This window comes from Ascidia mentula, chromosome 3 (genome assembly GCF_947561715.1).
Source record: "Ascidia mentula chromosome 3, kaAscMent1.1, whole genome shotgun sequence".
Lineage (NCBI taxonomy): Eukaryota > Metazoa > Chordata > Ascidiacea > Phlebobranchia > Ascidiidae > Ascidia > Ascidia mentula.
The window spans coordinates 4,241,462-4,259,649 of NC_138568.1; the positions used below are offsets into that span (position 1 = coordinate 4,241,462).

Here is an 18,188-nt window from a genome sequence, read left to right on the forward strand (position 1 = left end):
ATAACTGTGATTTGTTCGTGTGATTCTTGTGGTGTTATCGCCGTTCAAACTCCATGAACTGGCGATATAACCTCAAACAGATAGTGGCGAAACAAAACTATTTCTTTGATATTTCCACTGTAGCAAACACGAAAAGTTTTGTATATTGTGCGTGCTGTGAAGCTCGTGAGCCATACACCAATCAGAAATCAAATCGATAGAATTTGAAACAAAAAAGGATAGGCAAAATCAATTTTGCTGCCGCGGTCGGTACCTAATGGTCATAAACGAAGCTGGTCCAGACGAAAAGATCAACATACGATTTTTCAAAGCACGTATTTATTTCTAAATATTATAGTTTCTGTGTACATGATCAACAAACAACGAATACTCAAATACAAATGATATGCATATATGTTCAATCTTCATAGGGCAACTTCTAGTGGTAGCAAGTGAGATTAAATGAGATTTTATGATTCGTTTCAAATCAAATAAATTAAATCAAATCAAATTTTGTAAAATATACCCGCATCGTTAAGATAAATCACATTAGCACATCAACGCAGTGCCACAAACAAAGTCTGCAAGTCGCTACCATAGGGTGTTCTCCGATTGTCAGCCTCCTACATGACGGACAAGTTTTATCCGGCAGTTGGCGGCACGACCCTTTGTCTCCGGTCACTGACGTAAAAAAAAACAAATTAATCGATAGCGTGAAATTGCAAACACGCCGTTGCAAATGTTAGGGCTCAGTAACTTACGGCAATTATCGGAAAGACAATTCAAACATTCGTGATTAGGACCGTCATCCTGGAGACTGTCGATGTAGTTCGCACATATATGTTCCCCAAGGCAAATTTCGTCGCATTTGTCAATCAAATTTCGTCGATTGTCTGCGAATGGAAAAGATACTTGTTAACTATATAGGTAATTTGAACAAGAAAGCCATGGCTAGTTGTTCTAATTACTTAACTATATTTGAATAAGTTGGGCAAACTGATGATGCCTTTTTAGGAGAAAATTTTTCTCAATAAAAATCCATCTGAGCTGTTCACAGATTCCTTTGTGGAATTTAATACATAATTATATCGATACGGTGTGCGATCGACAGCGTGCCAGGGGCCTTTGGTGTTTAAATTGATCCAGTTTTTTATTCTTTAATCACATCACATACATAACTCCCAATTTTTTTGGACCCAATTATACTATAAGCTTTTATAACCAAAGTAGAAAAGTTATTTTTTTCCACACAAAGTGGCAAATTAAGTCGTTTTGTGTTCCATTTTCAGTTGAATAAATTTAAACAATCCGCGATTGCTTAAAATCATCATAATATCAGAAGAATCAGAATCAGAAGAAAAAATAAAATTTGCAAACCGAAAATTGTCTTGCATGTCTCGCTGCACGTTTTGCAAGTTGCCAGTTTATCAAGTGCGTGGTTTGTAATTGATGGACAAGACGAGCAATTTTCAAAAGCTTCTTGCACACAAATCAAAAAAAAGACGTCTGATAGGTAGGTTGTTGACTTTGCTGCAAAAAGGCATCAATACAAAAATGTAAGGAACTTTTCGGATTGCCTTTGCTTTTAACAAGTTCAAGCTTGAGACAAAATAATAATTTTTTATTCTTTTTGTGCGTGAATGCAGTTTTTGGCAGGTGATTATCTTATTTGAGTTACACTTTAAATTTGTGTTAATATCCAATGTAACTGCTCTCATTGGAGATGTCGTTTACTTACTAGGCCAACATGTTGTTTTCACACAGTTATGACACTCTTTTGGCTGCTGCATCAATACTTTTTCTACATCTTCAGATTGCGGGCATTTGCGTTTGATGATGCAACCATGCGTGCACAACCCGATAAGAAAATCAACTTGTACAAGCGTAAAGGCTCCTGCGATGAAAATCAAATGTTACAGAACGTGTTCAAACAAACGACAAGCAAGAATTTTTTAACACGCAAGCAATATACATGACCTAAACATATTTTCGAGCCACCCAACAAAAGCAAAACTTATTCCAGTGATTATCTTACCGTGAGCAACGGTGATGCAGAGTGCAAGTAGAAGAATCGACTTCATGCTGATAAAGTTGTTTTCAAATATCTGGTTATTAAAATAACATTTGCAATTTACAAGCGATCATAAAATAAACATGTAAATAAGTTATTCTGTTGTGAAACTCACCTTTAGTATAGTGATGCACCGAAACAGCTATTTTTATATTCGGCCGAAACCGAATAAACCGAAACTAATTTTTGTATCGATCTCTTTGAACACAATAAATTTGAACAAATTATGTGCTGTATTGGATTTAATCCTAACGTACAACCATTTACTGGAACGTGAAAGAATAACCTCGACTGCTGTACCAAATGCTTAAAGTTGATTTTTATCATTTCTGTGACAATAAACAAATGAAACGAACACAATCCTACAGTTTAAACAATGATTCTAATCTTTTCTAAACTTTGTGCATCAGCGTTGAATGCAGTAAAAAAGTTTCGGTTTCGGCCGAATTTTGCAGAAATATTCGGCCGAAACCGAATAATTGCAAAAACCTTAGTTTCGGCTAAATTCGGCAGACTTTCGGTACATCCCTACTTTAGTATATGTTTCGCTTCTCGCTGTGATTGCAGCTGTACTGTGGTTGTGATTGTCAAAATGCTTAACTTTTATAACAATATTCTTGTCATGTATATGATGGTTTTGTGATTTTTTTGTTTGACAAATTAGACTTCCTTGTTTTGGTGGATATCAAATAAATTACCACCTTTTGGATATATCACTTTCCCTGTCTACACCTATAGTTAATAGTAAGTGCGGGATTTATGTGTTGGAACAATATTGGCAAAAACACCAACACCTAACGATTTAGATAAAGTATACTTTTGGTTGTAAATTGGAAATATTCCTTATTGTAACAGCTGTTGTTCGCCTTGTGGAACTTGCACGGCCTGGAGCGTGCCAGCTACCACATTACATTTTTCCCATAGAAAACGCGACTTGACTCAACAACATCGGTTCTCTGTTGTAAACGAACATACACTTAATGTCAACGCAACACATAATGTTGAAAACCATTAGAGCCAGAGGAGTGTTTGCATATAGGCTGGGATTAGAACGTATTATACTACAAGGGAGTTGTCGATCGATTAATTGACAAAAACCTAATGAATTATTTGCTAATCAGAATTGCTCTTCTGGCACTTAGTTTCTAAAGTGTTTATTGGAAACCAACGTTTCGTCTGCCATCCGGCGAGACTTCTTCAGGGTTATGTCAACAGTAAAGCATCACGCACATAAAACACTAAAAACGTAGGAAAAACGCTGGAAAAACACAAGGAAAAAGGAATAGATAACACTGGCACCGCTTGCATCGTCACGTGAACCAGGTGTGTAGCGGGGCGTAACATTTACAACAAGTTGTTGTATACAGCAGGATAATATACGCATTACTCCTTATCGTTTATGCAATGGTCGTTTTTATGGATGTGGAGCGTGTCCAGGAACAGACGTTTTGTATGATCGTCCTCCATCTCTAGGATTTGCACGTCATCAAAGTTAACTCGGTGGCCGAGTGTGGCAGCGTGTTTGGCCAGTGCTGTCCTCTGGCTGTTCCTTGTGTTTTTCCTGCGTTTTTCCTACGTTTTTAGTGTTTTATGTGCGTGATGCTTTACTGTTGACATAACCCTGAAGAAGTCTCGCCGGATGGCAGACGAAACGTTGGTTTCCAATAAACACTTTAGAAACTAAGTGCCAGAAGAGCAATTCTGATTAACTAGTATGCCTGGCAACAAAAATAGCAGTAGAATTAATTGCTGACTGACGGTATTTCAGTATGCCTAAAATTGATGTTGAAATTGTGGGATGTCGAAATAAATTATTGCGTGTATTATCCATTACATTTTTCACTTTGTCAATTCTATAATAAATAACAATGCTGTGCATATATTTTGACTGGTTTGATGGCAGAATGCCCGAAAATGATCACTTCTCGACTTCCTCAATTTTCAACGTCGGTTTTCGACATCCTGTAATGTCAGTTGTCAGGTTCATGTTTGAGTTATCAGGGTTCAAATGGGTGGAGAGGATGGAAGTAAAGTTTGTTAAATGGAGACCTCATATTATTCATCACATGCATGTTGAGAATATTTACAGATTTAAGCTTGAATTTATGAGTTAGCCACACCAAACTACATCGTCTCGCAAAGGACGGACAGCAAGGAAATTAGTCATTCTGTTCCAACTATAACCAAACAACAAATATCCAAGTACAAATGACGTTTTGACATGCAACATACAAACAACAGTAAGATTTATAAGTAGCATATATTAGTACATAAACAGTTTTAAACTACTTTTTGCTAACGCTGCCATGTAAAAAACCCCGGACGGCGATAAATAGTCACGCGCGCATAAAGCAAGAAAGGGCAAAAACCTTCCTGATGAATGTTTGTTGTATAAGAACCGAAACGTCGAACAAACAAGTTTTACTTTTGCCAGACGAGCTTTTAATTACTGAAACAGTTTTAAACTACGATTCGCATTTTAAATAGATATAAGTGAAACAGCTGACTGATTTCAAATTAAACGAGAGGTTTACAGAAGTTTACAACAGCAGGCATTTTTGCAGACAATCGGTGCAAGTGTTAATATTAGGGTTGACTTGGAGTGTAGACTTGATATCCAGCGTGGCTGTGCGTTGCCCTTTGTTTGTAGAAGAAATGGAGCCTAATAAAATTTCAAAAAATACTTATTCTCAAACTGTGTTGTTGCAAACATGCTGTTTGGGATTCGCACACGTGTAAACTTACCACATCTCGTGTTAATACATAGCTGGATGTTGCGGTTAGCAGATTGCACTGTACCGCGTGATTGCTGACTCACGCACATAACGCTAGCTAAGCAGTTTTCACCACATTGGGCTCGAACCAAATTTTTGTCTGTGTATATAAAAGTCAAATGAGTTTGAATATTTTATAAGACTACCAAGAAATTGCAAATTTAGAGTAATTGTGTGCAATTTGCGACGGCAAAAATAAGTTCTAACTCTGCCAACAAGTAAATAATAAATAATTCACACGGTCCCAAACTTTTTATTTCAACTTTCTTTAATTCTGAATCTGTAAATTCGTGAACCGATGTAGGCTACAAATTATACCTTCCCACATCAAAATAAATAGGTTATTGTACTTCTCACAGGAAACCATGTTTAACAGTAAAGGCTTGTTTACACACGAACACAATTTGGCACACACGGTGTTTACACTACTGGAATAATCGAGCACGACTGAGGGATTTCCCTGTTATGAACACGAAACCGACAAGTGCAAGTGACAAGTTACGTTGATAATTTTTTAAGGATGTCAGTCTTGCTTTTCATTTGTCGGCCCTGCCAGCGATAGTATAGGTACAAATTGAAGTTGTTGCTATTGGCTGTACATATTTTTCAACAAAAGACATGTACTGTTTTACATATTTTTTTACGACGCAAGGTAACACTACAGTATGTTAAACCAAACACCACAGATTATGAAAACAAAGATGGTATAATTGAACCAGGACAATGGTTTTTCACTGCAGCATCCTGCAGAGACGCCGTTCCACACACCGCTTTGTAATGCAGTTACGGCACCATTTCATACGCTCAAAACAATCGCTCACATGTCAAACGCGGTCACATCACACAACCACAACTAAAATAATCTATGTCCTCTCCTTTTTGATCAGTCGCCCAGCACTTTCGCATCAATGTGTGCCGAAATGTGCCCAACTGTTCCCGAAATTTTGCTCGTCGAGCAAAAGCGAGCACATCCCAGCACAGACCGGCACATCCCATCCCAGCACAACTCAGCACGAGCGCACAATAAAACAAACAAGGAATCGTCTGTATTGCATGTTTTACAGCTGGCTTATACCAAGTCTGGAACAAAATAACAATGCCGCGAAGGAAAAAGTGTAAATTTAAGATTTTCGCCAACATATAGAAAAACAAGTTGAGGCTTTGTTTACTTTGTGCGGTTTTGACGAACAACCAGTGATTCCAAGTTTTTTTTAATAAATTGTTATAGTGGGGAATGTGGTTTAAAATATCAAAGTATCGAGTAAGATTATTTTAATATTTCGTTTTATTTCGTTGGTTTGGAACCAATTTTTGTACTCTTTTACATTTACAACTAGACTTGCGCATTGTGCACCTCGTCACAGAGATAACTAACCAAAGGTGACCACAACAATCGACCTCGGATCTCCGTTTCAACCCAACGAAGAGACCAAGTGCGGAATCAAACACACCAAGAAGTATATAGCTCGCCTACAGACCTGTCTTCTTAATGGGTGCGCGGCCTTATGCAGGGCCTCTTACACCTTTGCAATGTGAACATTTTATTGCCCCTTGACCGTTACAAGGATGGTTATCTTTCCCATGATGTAAAAACGAATTTTTAGGCTATATTGGAAACGTTATGCACGCAGAGGCAGTAACTATTTAAACGATACGTACGGAAATCTGTTTTCACCATCACTATGTATCATATATATTGTCCTTGATAGATAGCCAAGAAACTGCAAATTCTCACTTAGCATTTTGATTTTCCAAGTTTCTTACCACAATTCAAACGCAGGTTATCCTCGTCACGAATTCCGATCAGGTTTTCTACTTAGGACCGCAGGCCTTGTACTGGTCAAAAAAATAAATCTCTGTGACAAAATTAGCTAAAGTTCACAACATTGCGGAAGGTGATTAACAAACATATCGTACACTAGAGAGCAGTAGAGATGTAGAGACGTTATGCTTGTTTTGTCATTTAATTGGCGGCGATTCCTTGGGACTGAATTTAAACAATCTCCTTCTATCCTACCCTGAGGAAGTCTCGAAGGATGGCAGACGTAACGTCGGTTTCAAATAAACACTAGAAACTTGAGTGCCAGAAGAACAATTCTGATTAATCTAGACTTACGTTTCAGCAGTGTATTCTGGTTGTGTCATTTTTACTTCTGCAAAAGGTAAAACAAAATTATATTTGCTATACAAGCCGTTGTAGGCACAACTTCTGACTGATCCCTGATATAATTTTCCACACAAAAGGGTAAAAATGAGAAAAAAATCTTAACTTTTGTCAACAAAGGAGTAAAACGACAAAAATATTTGAAGTAAGTCAATTTGAACTCCCGTAAAGGCAACCTCTTGCACTGACCTTCTGCCTGCTGACTTGTAGAAGGTTGACTGACGAATTGCATTGATGTGAGAAAAGCAGTTAGTCGGGGTAGAAAACTATGGACAAGACAAATCTGCAAAAACAGAAGACTGCTGTGTGTCAAAGCATGCTAGCAACATATATCAACGCTTATATAACTTCCCGAGCACAACTCATAGTAAAGATCGTGCTTTAATTAAACTTCGTCTTCTTCCAAAGCGGCAGTACACGCGGACAAAAGAGGAAACGAAGTCAAAAGACTGAATAACGCCACGGAAACAAAGATCAAGCTGGAATAATAAGAAGGGAAGCGCATCAGAGCGAATCCATTGTACAAAGAATATAGCGAGTCCCATATTTAAACAAGAGTACATAAGGTAGCGTACTCTCATTATACGGTTTGTTGCAGCTTTGAACGAATAACGCAGAAAACAACAATACAATAGAGTGATGATAAATGTAAAATGAGTGACTCTACCTTCAGGTATTTCATAAACCAAACATGAGTCATTGCTGGTTTGTTACTACGAGTAATGCGACGAAAGAAAATAACAATATAGTAATGATAATTATAAAATTAGTAAGTCTAACTTCAGGTATTACTTAAACCCAACTCGAGTCATGTCCGGATTCTTCTGAAGGAATGGAAAATAACTTCGAAGCTCTTCGATTAACTTTCATGTGCGTGCAATGTAATGTTACAACTGTTGTCGTCACGCCTCATTGCATACACACGGCAGCAAGGGCGCGCTTGCATGCCACAGCCGCTTGATTTGTGGAATGTGACGCAATCTTTCTGTCGTCCTTATTACATGCATGTGCTGTGTTAAATGCAATTACCCACCCTGTAAATGCGCGAGTGCTGGCCTTGGTTTCCATTGTATTATTGACAGAGCGAAGTGTCCACAAGCTGAAATAACAAGAAAGAAAGCGCGTCAGTCATTGTTTTTTTATTTAGTTAAAAAACAAATATCATTGTGTTCATCTTTATTTCTGCCAAAGTGAATACGCTAATCCACTCACCAATGATAGCGACGTGGTTTCTGTTCTCAACTAAAAAAACAGCGTATCAGACAAGATAGCGTGGTTTCATTGTTCGTTTTGTTACAGTTTTGAACGAGTAACGCGACGCAATCTATCCATCGTCATTATTTCTTGCATGTTCTATGCTAAATGCCATTACCTACCCTGTAAATGCGTAACTGCTGGCCTTGGTTTCCATTGTATTATTGCCATCATTTGACAAAGAAACACAGCAATAACGAAACTAATACTCCCGATTTGTCATAAAGAGTTAGATAACCCAAACTGGGCCCAGTGACAAAAATCCATCTTTAAAGTCACCTCAAGCTTCAAAATGATAAAAGCGTGGTCAGAAGTTCAAACCCCAGGGGCAAAATGGTTTTTTCTTCCCGATTGTCTTTAGACGGACCAAAAAAACTTAGTACGAAGGTTGTTATCATAACAGCTACAGATCATAAGTCAGACGTCTGCATCTACTTCATGTTTAATCTGTACGAAGCCAGTCAAATACATTATGCGGTCTTCTGGCGGGCCGAAAAAACTTCGGACCAAAGTTGTTTTGTCATGCCAGTTAAACTATCACCCTACAAATTTTTGATTACTATGACATTATATATTTGTAGCAATGTATATATTTTTTGAGGCACAACGTGACTTTACATCGCGAAAGAAACGAAGTGCGACGCATTGTGACAAGTATTAGCAACTGATTTTTCTACAAGATGGCAGTAAAGAGTCAGGGAGTTCGGCTTGCATACATTCTCTGGCTTTTGTGTTTAAATTATGCACCAAGCTGCTATTGTCGTTGATTCGACATCCTTTTGATTTCGCATTACACACGTTTTCCCAACTAAACATTACACACGTTTTCCCAAATAAACATTGACCTGTGTTTTAGAATAAAGTTCACTGTAAACATTCCTAAAAACATTTTGGATGAATAAAAGCTAAAAGTTATTGACAAATTAACAAAACTAAGGAATACTGTACAACTTAGCTGTTCAGTGCCATCGAATTACAACAACAAGAACAAATACGTGCCCTCAAGATAAACCTGTGAGCAAACTGATTTGGCGCCTTTTTGCAAGCACGTGTTCAATCAAACCAATCAGCCGCCTTCAATGGCGACCATTGTTTTTCTGTTATTACTTTACAGTTGCAGTGACGGCAGCTTTCAAGGATTTATTTGCTTTGCTTGGCGTTTTGGTAAAGTTATTTCGGTTTCGCCAAATGAACACGTGCACTGAAATATGCATCTGTTTCCTCCCTTCAGGGAAATCCATCTGGAACTTCTGGTGAAAAGGTATGCTTTCTGTTGTCTTAACTAACTTTTACCGTTTACGAAAACTGTGCAAGTTGTAAACAAGGGTGCAAATTTGAATTCAACTTTGGATTTTCTTGTTAAGTTGTCGTTATGTGATATTGTTACGTGGAGACTAAAAAGACAGCAATAGTTTGTGAAACCTTCAATTAAATGTATGACCTGACGACCACAAAACAGCGAAAATTTGGGGTTATGCTCAGGCGTGCCATAAGATTAATTCGCTACACTTTGAACATTTCATGCTGGTCAAGATAAGTGTCCGTTCTCTCCATTAAACCTAAAATAAAGTTGCAAGTCGGCCTTGCTACACCTGTTGTCAAAGGCAGACTTGTGCAAAAAGTGCTAAACTTTCTCCTAAGCGACAACAGCAACAGACTACTTACTGTATCCGGTTTCTTAATTGTCAGATTAATCTTGAGATGACTTTCAGTCGATGCTATGGCAACAGTTGCTAAGTGTCTCGCTATCTGGGGTCATGTTTCCTCTTGGCGCATGCCAACAAAAAAGATAACCGACGTCTGCAGCGGCGCCTGCATTGCTAAATTTTGGTCGCCAGAGGCGCTGCTGTGACGGTTTCATGTTCTAATAGGTGTTTCGCATGCACAAAACCGTTGGCTTTTAAATTACTTTACAACGTTTCACGACGAGCAGCAAATTTCCTTAAAAAACAAAACGCAACTAATTTGCAAAATACTTTCTCGTTCCTATTGTGTTGTTCCATACTTTTTTGTAGTTTAATCGAAATTTTCACGTTTTGGACCCAATTGCCCATCGGTCTTGCGCGGCAATAGCTGCACAGTACGCTGCAAGGGTAAAAAATGTGTAGATTATTTTGCCAGAGGCTATAAGGTTACTGGGGCTGGTTTCAAGATTGGAACTATGCCTGCATAAATTATGCAGCTCGCTACCAAGAAATGTAACCCCAGATGTTAATTCTCACTTCTTGGGTATTTTCCGTGTGCCACGGCTTCCTCTATTTTCACCTGAAGGGAAAATGCTAGGAAATATGACTCGTATCTATAATTTAAAGGTGTGTGTAATGCGAGAAGTTAACAAAAATAAAATAAGTGTTGGTGTATCATTTATAAGCGACCTGCTGACCCATTAGTGACTAAGTTGTACATTTGTAAGTTAACGTAGTTTGTTACACTGCAGCCTGTGTTTTCTGGTCAAATTTTTGTTAAAAATATGTCTTGCACCAAATGGAAGTTTTGCTTGGGTATTTAACTGACAAGATCTTTAAAATTCACATCATAGCTGCACTGATAAGACCTATCTGGTCAAAAACAGTGCCCCTGTCTGCAGCTCACTATAATTTCCATATCCACAACTAGGGTTTCAAGTCCTTTGAGCTGGCGTGTGGTCTGCTTCAATATCACTATTCTGCATTCCCGGCAACCCGTGCAATGCCAATCACGTGACACCGGACACCCGTCTCCCATCTTTTGTCGATTAGGGATGGATGTCGTCCTCTTCGTGGTTTTGCCTTCAGGATGTAACATACAATGACCGTCGTGGCCGCAACCTTACTAATATTCCCCTCATCCAGGTTCATTTCCTTCCCATAAACTTTAAACAATATCAACGCCTCATGAAGAAATGTTATGGAAACTGCTTTATTTAAGACGCCAGGTAAAAACCGTACACAGACAGTTGTTCTACTCATGGCGACCGCTTGGTCACTTACCCAAAAACACCTCGCTATTCTCACCCGAAGGCATCTGAACTACACAAGAGAAAGGCTTAGTACAGCACTTGTGTTAAGGATTGGATTGAGGAAAACAGTGTGATAATCGCCAATTATTTCTGTTGCTTCGGAGATTTGTTCATTGCGCTGTTTACAATTACTTGGTCGGTTGTAACATGCATTATTTATACGCTGAAATGTCAATGACGCCGTGCGAAATGCACTGAACATGGGAATGTGCACCATACGGCGACTGACGAATGACCGCGAGATTACCTCATTGTCGTGGTTGTCATTTATAACAGGCAAACAAAACACCACAATCTGAAGGAGAATTCGAAAGTTGGTTGTGTTCAACCTCAACGTTCTCATGCCATTTTGCAGACCTCGGTGCTTCGTCCATCACAAATTCCTGACAATCGCACATTCTTTTCCGATTCGTGCTCCAGGACAATTTCTCATTCACTTTAATGTCTCCCCAATGTTACTTCTGCTGCGCAATTGCGTTTGAAATTATAACGACGTTTTTGAGTTCTGTTTTTCGTCCACAAACAGGATTCCGGGATGCCTCCAGGCGTTGTGACGTCAGGTAGTTGATGACGTGGCTCTGTAGTATGTACGGGTTTAAATTGTAGGATGTGTCTCCAAATTTTATTAAGTTCACTTCTTTCTTTAGTTTGCAAGCAATTTTTTGCCTAAATTTGATAAAATTTACAATCGATAATGCAATGTCTAGGAAAGTGCTTTATTAACTTCCATTGCAACAAATTGCTGCAGCAACGTAAGCTACATACAGTCCGGGGACCCGAACAAGTCACACGACAAACTATCCTATTTGGAAAGATCACGCGTTGTTATAGAAAGTATATCTACCCAGTGTTACTTCTGATGCACGATAAACCGTATTTTATGGCGCGTAAAACTAAGTATGCTGTGAGTTTTACTGGGCGCAATCTGAAACCAAAGTAACAATGCCAAATATAACTGTGATTTGTTCGTGTGATTCTTGTGGTGTTATCGCCGTTCAAACTCCATGAACTGGCGATATAACCTCAAACAGATAGTGGCGAAACAAAACTATTTCTTTGATATTTCCACTGTAGCAAACACGAAAAGTTTTGTATATTGTGCGTGCTGTGAAGCTCGTGAGCCATACACCAATCAGAAATCAAATCGATAGAATTTGAAACAAGAAAGGATAGGCAAAATCAATTTTGCTGCCGCGGTCGGTACCTAATGGTCATAAACGAAGCTGGTCCAGACGAAAAGATCAACATACGATTTTTCAAAGCACGTATTTATTTCTAAATATTATAGTTTCTGTGTACATGATCAACAAACAACGAATACTCAAATACAAATGATATGCATATATGTTCAATCTTCATAGGGCAACTTCTAGTGGTAGCAAGTGAGATTAAATGAGATTTTATGATTCGTTTCAAATCAAATAAATTAAATCAAATCAAATTTTGTAAAATATACCCGCATCGTTAAGATAAATCACATTAGCACATCAACGCAGTGCCACAAACAAAGTCTGCAAGTCGCTACCATAGGGTGTTCTCCGATTGTCAGCCTCCTACATGACGGACAAGTTTTATCCGGCAGTTGGCGGCACGACCCTTTGTCTCCGGTCACTGACGTAAAAAAAAACAAATTAATCGATAGCGTGAAATTGCAAACACGCCGTTGCAAATGTTAGGGCTCAGTAACTTACGGCAATTATCGGAAAGACAATTCAAACATTCGTGATTAGGACCGTCATCCTGGAGACTGTCGATGTAGTTCGCACATATATGTTCCCCAAGGCAAATTTCGTCGCATTTGTCAATCAAATTTCGTCGATTGTCTGCGAATGGAAAAGATACTTGTTAACTATATAGGTAATTTGAACAAGAAAGCCATGGCTAGTTGTTCTAATTACTTAACTATATTTGAATAAGTTGGGCAAACTGATGATGCCTTTTTAGGAGAAAATTTTTCTCAATAAAAATCCATCTGAGCTGTTCACAGATTCCTTTGTGGAATTTAATACATAATTATATCGATACGGTGTGCGATCGACAGCGTGCCAGGGGCCTTTGGTGTTTAAATTGATCCAGTTTTTTATTCTTTAATCACATCACATACATAACTCCCAATTTTTTTGGACCCAATTATACTATAAGCTTTTATAACCAAAGTAGAAAAGTTATTTTTTTCCACACAAAGTGGCAAATTAAGTCGTTTTGTGTTCCATTTTCAGTTGAATAAATTTAAACAATCCGCGATTGCTTAAAATCATCATAATATCAGAAGAATCAGAATCAGAAGAAAAAATAAAATTTGCAAACCGAAAATTGTCTTGCATGTCTCGCTGCACGTTTTGCAAGTTGCCAGTTTATCAAGTGCGTGGTTTGTAATTGATGGACAAGACGAGCAATTTTCAAAAGCTTCTTGCACACAAATCAAAAAAAAGACGTCTGATAGGTAGGTTGTTGACTTTGCTGCAAAAAGGCATCAATACAAAAATGTAAGGAACTCTTCGGATTGCCTTTGCTTTTAACAAGTTCAAGCTTGAGACAAAATAATAATTTTTTATTCTTTTTGTGCGTGAATGCAGTTTTTGGCAGGTGATTATCTTATTTGAGTTACACTTTAAATTTGTGTTAATATCCAATGTAACTGCTCTCATTGGAGATGTCGTTTACTTACTAGGCCAACATGTTGTTTTCACACAGTTATGACACTCTTTTGGCTGCTGCATCAATACTTTTTTTACATCTTCAGATTGCGGGCATTCGCGTTTGATGATGCAACCATACGAGCACAACCCGATAAGAAAATCAACTTGTACAAGCGTAAAGGCTCCTGCGATGAAAATCAAATGTTACAGAACGTGTTCAAACAAACGACAAGCAAGAATTTTTTAACACGCAAGCAATATACATGACCTAAACATATTTTCGAGCCACCCAACAAAAGCAAAACTTATTCCAGTGATTATCTTACCGTGAGCAACGGTGATGCAGAGTGCAAGTAGAAGAATCGACTTCATGCTGATAAAGTTGTTTTCAAATATCTGGTTATTAAAATAACATTTGCAATTTACAAGCGATCATAAAATAAACATGTAAATAAGTTATTCTGTTGTGAAACTCACCTTTAGTATAGTGATGCACCGAAACAGCTATTTTTATATTCGGCCGAAACCGAATAAACCAAAACTAATTTTGGTATCGATCTCTTTGAACACAATAAATTTGAACAAATTATGTGCTGTATTGGATTTAATCCTAACGTACAACCATTTACTGGAACGTGAAAGAATAACCTCGACTGCTGTACCAAATGCTTAAAGTTGATTTTTATCATTTCTGTGACAATAAACAAATGAAACGAACACAATCCTACAGTTTAAACAATGATTCTAATCTTTTCTAAACTTTGTGCATCAGCGTTGAATGCAGTAAAAAAGTTTCGGTTTCTGCCGAATTTTGCAGAAATATTCGGCCGAAACCGAATAATTGCAAAAACCTTAGTTTCGGCTAAATTCGGCAAACTTTCGGTACATCCCTACTTTAGTATATGTTTCGCTTCTCGCTGTGATTGCAGCTGTACTGTGGTTGTGATTGTCAAAATGCCTAACTTTTATAACAATATTCTTGTCATGTATATGATGGTTTTGTGATTTTTTTGTTTGACAAATTAGACTTCCTTGTTTTGGTGGATATCAAATAAATTACCACCTTTTGGATATATCACTTTCCCTGTCTACACCTATAGTTAATAGTAAGTGCGGGATTTATGTGTTGGAACAATATTGGCAAAAACACCAACACCTAACGATTTAGATAAAGTATACTTTTGGTTGTAAATTGGAAATATTGATTATTGTAACAGCTGTTGTTCGCCTTGTGGAACTTACACGGCCTGGAGCGTGCCAGCTACCACATTACATTTTTCCAATAGAAAACGCGACTTGACTCAACAACATCGGTTCTCTGTTGTAAACGAACATACACTTAATGTCAACGCAACACATAATGTTGAAAACCATTAGAGCCAGAGGAGTGTTTGCATATAGGCTGGGATTAGAACGTATTATACTACAAGGGAGTTGTCGATCGATTAATTGACAAAAACCTAATGAATTATTTGCTAATCAGAATTGCTCTTCTGGCACTTAGTTTCTAAAGTGTTTATTGGAAACCAACGTTTCGTCTGCCATCCGGCGAGACTTCTTCAGGGTTATGTCAACAGTAAAGCATCACGCACATAAAACACTAAAAACGTAGGAAAAACGCTGGAAAAACACAAGGAAAAAGGAATAGATAACACTGGCACCGCTTGCATCGTCACGTGAACCAGTTGTGTAGCGGGGCGTAACATTTACAACAAGTTGTTGTATACAGCAGGAAAATATACGCATTGCTCCTTATCGTTTATGCAATGGTCGTTTTTATGGATGTGGAGCGTCTCCAGGAACAGACGTTTTGTATGATCGTCCTCCATCTCTAGGATTTGCACGTCATCAAAGTTAACTCGGTGGCCGAGTGTGGCAGCGTGTTTGGCCAGTGCTGTCCTCTGGCTGTTCCTTGTGTTTTTCCTGCGTTTTTCCTACGTTTTTAGTGTTTTATGTGCGTGATGCTTTACTGTTGACATAACCCTGAAGAAGTCTCGCCGGATGGCAGACGAAACGTTGGTTTCCAATAAACACTTTAGAAACTAAGTGCCAGAAGAGCAATTCTGATTAACTAGTATGCCTGGCAACAAAAATAGCAGTAGAATTAATTGCTGACTGACGGTATTTCAGTATGCCTAAAATTGATGTTGAAATTGTGGGATGTCGAAATAAATTATTGCGTGTATTATCCATTACATTTTTCACTTTGTCAATTCTATAATAAATAACAATGCTGTGCATATATTTTGACTGGTTTGATGGCAGAATGCCCGAAAATGATCACTTCTCGACTTCCTCAATTTTCAACGTCGGTTTTCGACATCCTATAATGTCGGTTGTCAGGTTCATGTTTGAGTTATCAGAGTTCAAATGGGTGGAGAGGATGGAAGTAAAGTTTGTTAAATGGAGACGTCATATTATTCATCACATGCATGTTGAGAATATTTACAGATTTAAGCTTGAATTTATGAGTTAGCCACACCAAACTACATCGTCTCGCAAAGGACGGACAGCAAGGAAATTAGTCATTCTGTTCCAACTATAACCAAACAACAAATATCCAAGTACAAATGACGTTTTGACATGCAACATACAAACAACAGTAAGATTTATAAGTAGCATATATTAGTACATAAACAGTTTTAAACTACTTTTTGCTAACGCTGCCATGTAAAAAACCCCGGACGGCGATAAATAGTCACGCGCGCATAAAGCAAAAAAGGGCAAAAACCTTCCTGATGAATGTTTGTTGTATAAGAACCGAAACGTCGAACAAACAAGTTTTACTTTTGCCAGACGAGCTTTTAATTACTGAAACAGTTTTAAACTACGATTTTTAAATAGATATAAGTGAAACAGCTGACTGATTTCAAATTAAACGAGAGGTTTACAGAAGTTTACAACAGCAGGCATTTTTGCAGACAATCGGTGCAAGTGTTAATATTAGGGTTGACTTGGAGTGTAGACTTGATATCCAGCGTGGCTGTGCGTTGCCCTTTGTTTGTAGAAGAAATGGAGCCTAATAAAATTTAAAAAAATACTTATTCTCAAACTGTGTTGTTGCAAACATGCTGTTTGGGATTCGCACACGTGTAAACTTACCACATCTCGTGTTAATACATAGCTGGATGTTGCGGTTAGCAGATTGCACTGTACCGCGTGATTGCTGACTCACGCACATAACGCTAGCTAAGCAGTTTTCACCACACTGGGCTCGAACCAAATTTTTGTCTGTGTATATAAAAGTCAAATGAGTTTGAATATTTTATAAGACTACCAAGAAATTGCAAATTTAGAGTAATTGTGTGCAATTTGCGACGGCAAAAATAAGTTCTAACTCTGCCAACAAGTAAATAATAAATAATTCACACGGTCCCAAACTTTTTATTTCAACTTACTTTAATTCTGAATCTGTAAATTCGTGAACCGATGTAGGCTACAAATTATACCTTCCCACATCAAAATAAATAGGTTATTGTACTTCTCACAGGAAACCATGTTTAACAGTAAAGGCTTGTTTACACACGAACACAATTTGGCACACACGGTGTTTACACTACTGGAATAATCGAGCACGACTGAGGGATTTCCCTGTTATGAACACGAAACCGACAAGTGCAAGTGACAAGTTACGTTGATAATTTTTTAAGGATGTCAGTCTTGCTTTGCATTTGTCGGCCCTGCCAGCGATAGTATAGGTACAAATTGAAGTTGTTGCTATTGGCTGTACATATTTTTCAACAAAAGACATGTACTGTTTTACATATTTTTTTACGACGCAAGGTAACACTACAGTATGTTGAACCAAACACCACAGATTATGAAAACAAAGATGGTATAATTGAACCAGGACAATGGTTTTTCACTGCAGCATCCTGCAGAGACGCCGTTCCACACACCGCTTTGTAATGCAGTTACGGCACCATTTCATACGCTCAAAACAATCGCTCACATGTCAAACGCGGTCACATCACACAACCACAACTAAAATAATCTATGTCCTCTCCTTTTTGATCAGTCGCCCAGCACTTTCGCATCAATGTGTGCCGAAATGTGCCCAACTGTTCCCGAAATTTTGCTCGTCGAGCAAAAGCGAGCACATCCCAGCACAGACCGGCACATCCCATCCCAGCACAACTCAGCACGAGCGCACAATAAAACAAACAAGGAATCGTCTGTATTGCATGTTTTACAGCTGGCTTATACCAAGTCTGGAACAAAATAACAATGCCGCGAAGGAAAAAGTGTAAATTTAAGATTTTCGCCAACATATAGAAAAACAAGTTGAGGCTTTGTTTACTTTGTGCGG

General features: G+C 38.1%; 2 protein-coding genes across 2 annotated transcripts; both read right to left on the bottom strand.

Moving 5' to 3' along the window:
• Positions 1–346: 346 nt before the first annotated feature.
• Positions 347–2,251, bottom strand: LOC145895318 (uncharacterized). The gene is made up of 6 exons (XM_082984106.1): positions 2,166–2,251; positions 2,015–2,084; positions 1,718–1,873; positions 1,357–1,509; positions 741–872; positions 347–660 (listed from the first exon to the last, which is right to left on the bottom strand). The coding sequence occupies exons 2-6, from the start codon at positions 2,058–2,060 to the stop codon at positions 524–526; spliced, it is 624 nt and encodes a 207-aa protein (XP_082840232.1). The 5' UTR covers positions 2,061–2,084; positions 2,166–2,251; the 3' UTR covers positions 347–523.
• Positions 2,252–12,537: 10,286 nt separating this feature from the next.
• Positions 12,538–14,488, bottom strand: LOC145895333 (uncharacterized). The gene is made up of 6 exons (XM_082984126.1): positions 14,357–14,488; positions 14,206–14,275; positions 13,909–14,064; positions 13,548–13,700; positions 12,932–13,063; positions 12,538–12,851 (listed from the first exon to the last, which is right to left on the bottom strand). The coding sequence occupies exons 2-6, from the start codon at positions 14,249–14,251 to the stop codon at positions 12,715–12,717; spliced, it is 624 nt and encodes a 207-aa protein (XP_082840252.1). The 5' UTR covers positions 14,252–14,275; positions 14,357–14,488; the 3' UTR covers positions 12,538–12,714.
• Between the last annotated feature and the right edge of the window lie 3,700 nt (positions 14,489–18,188).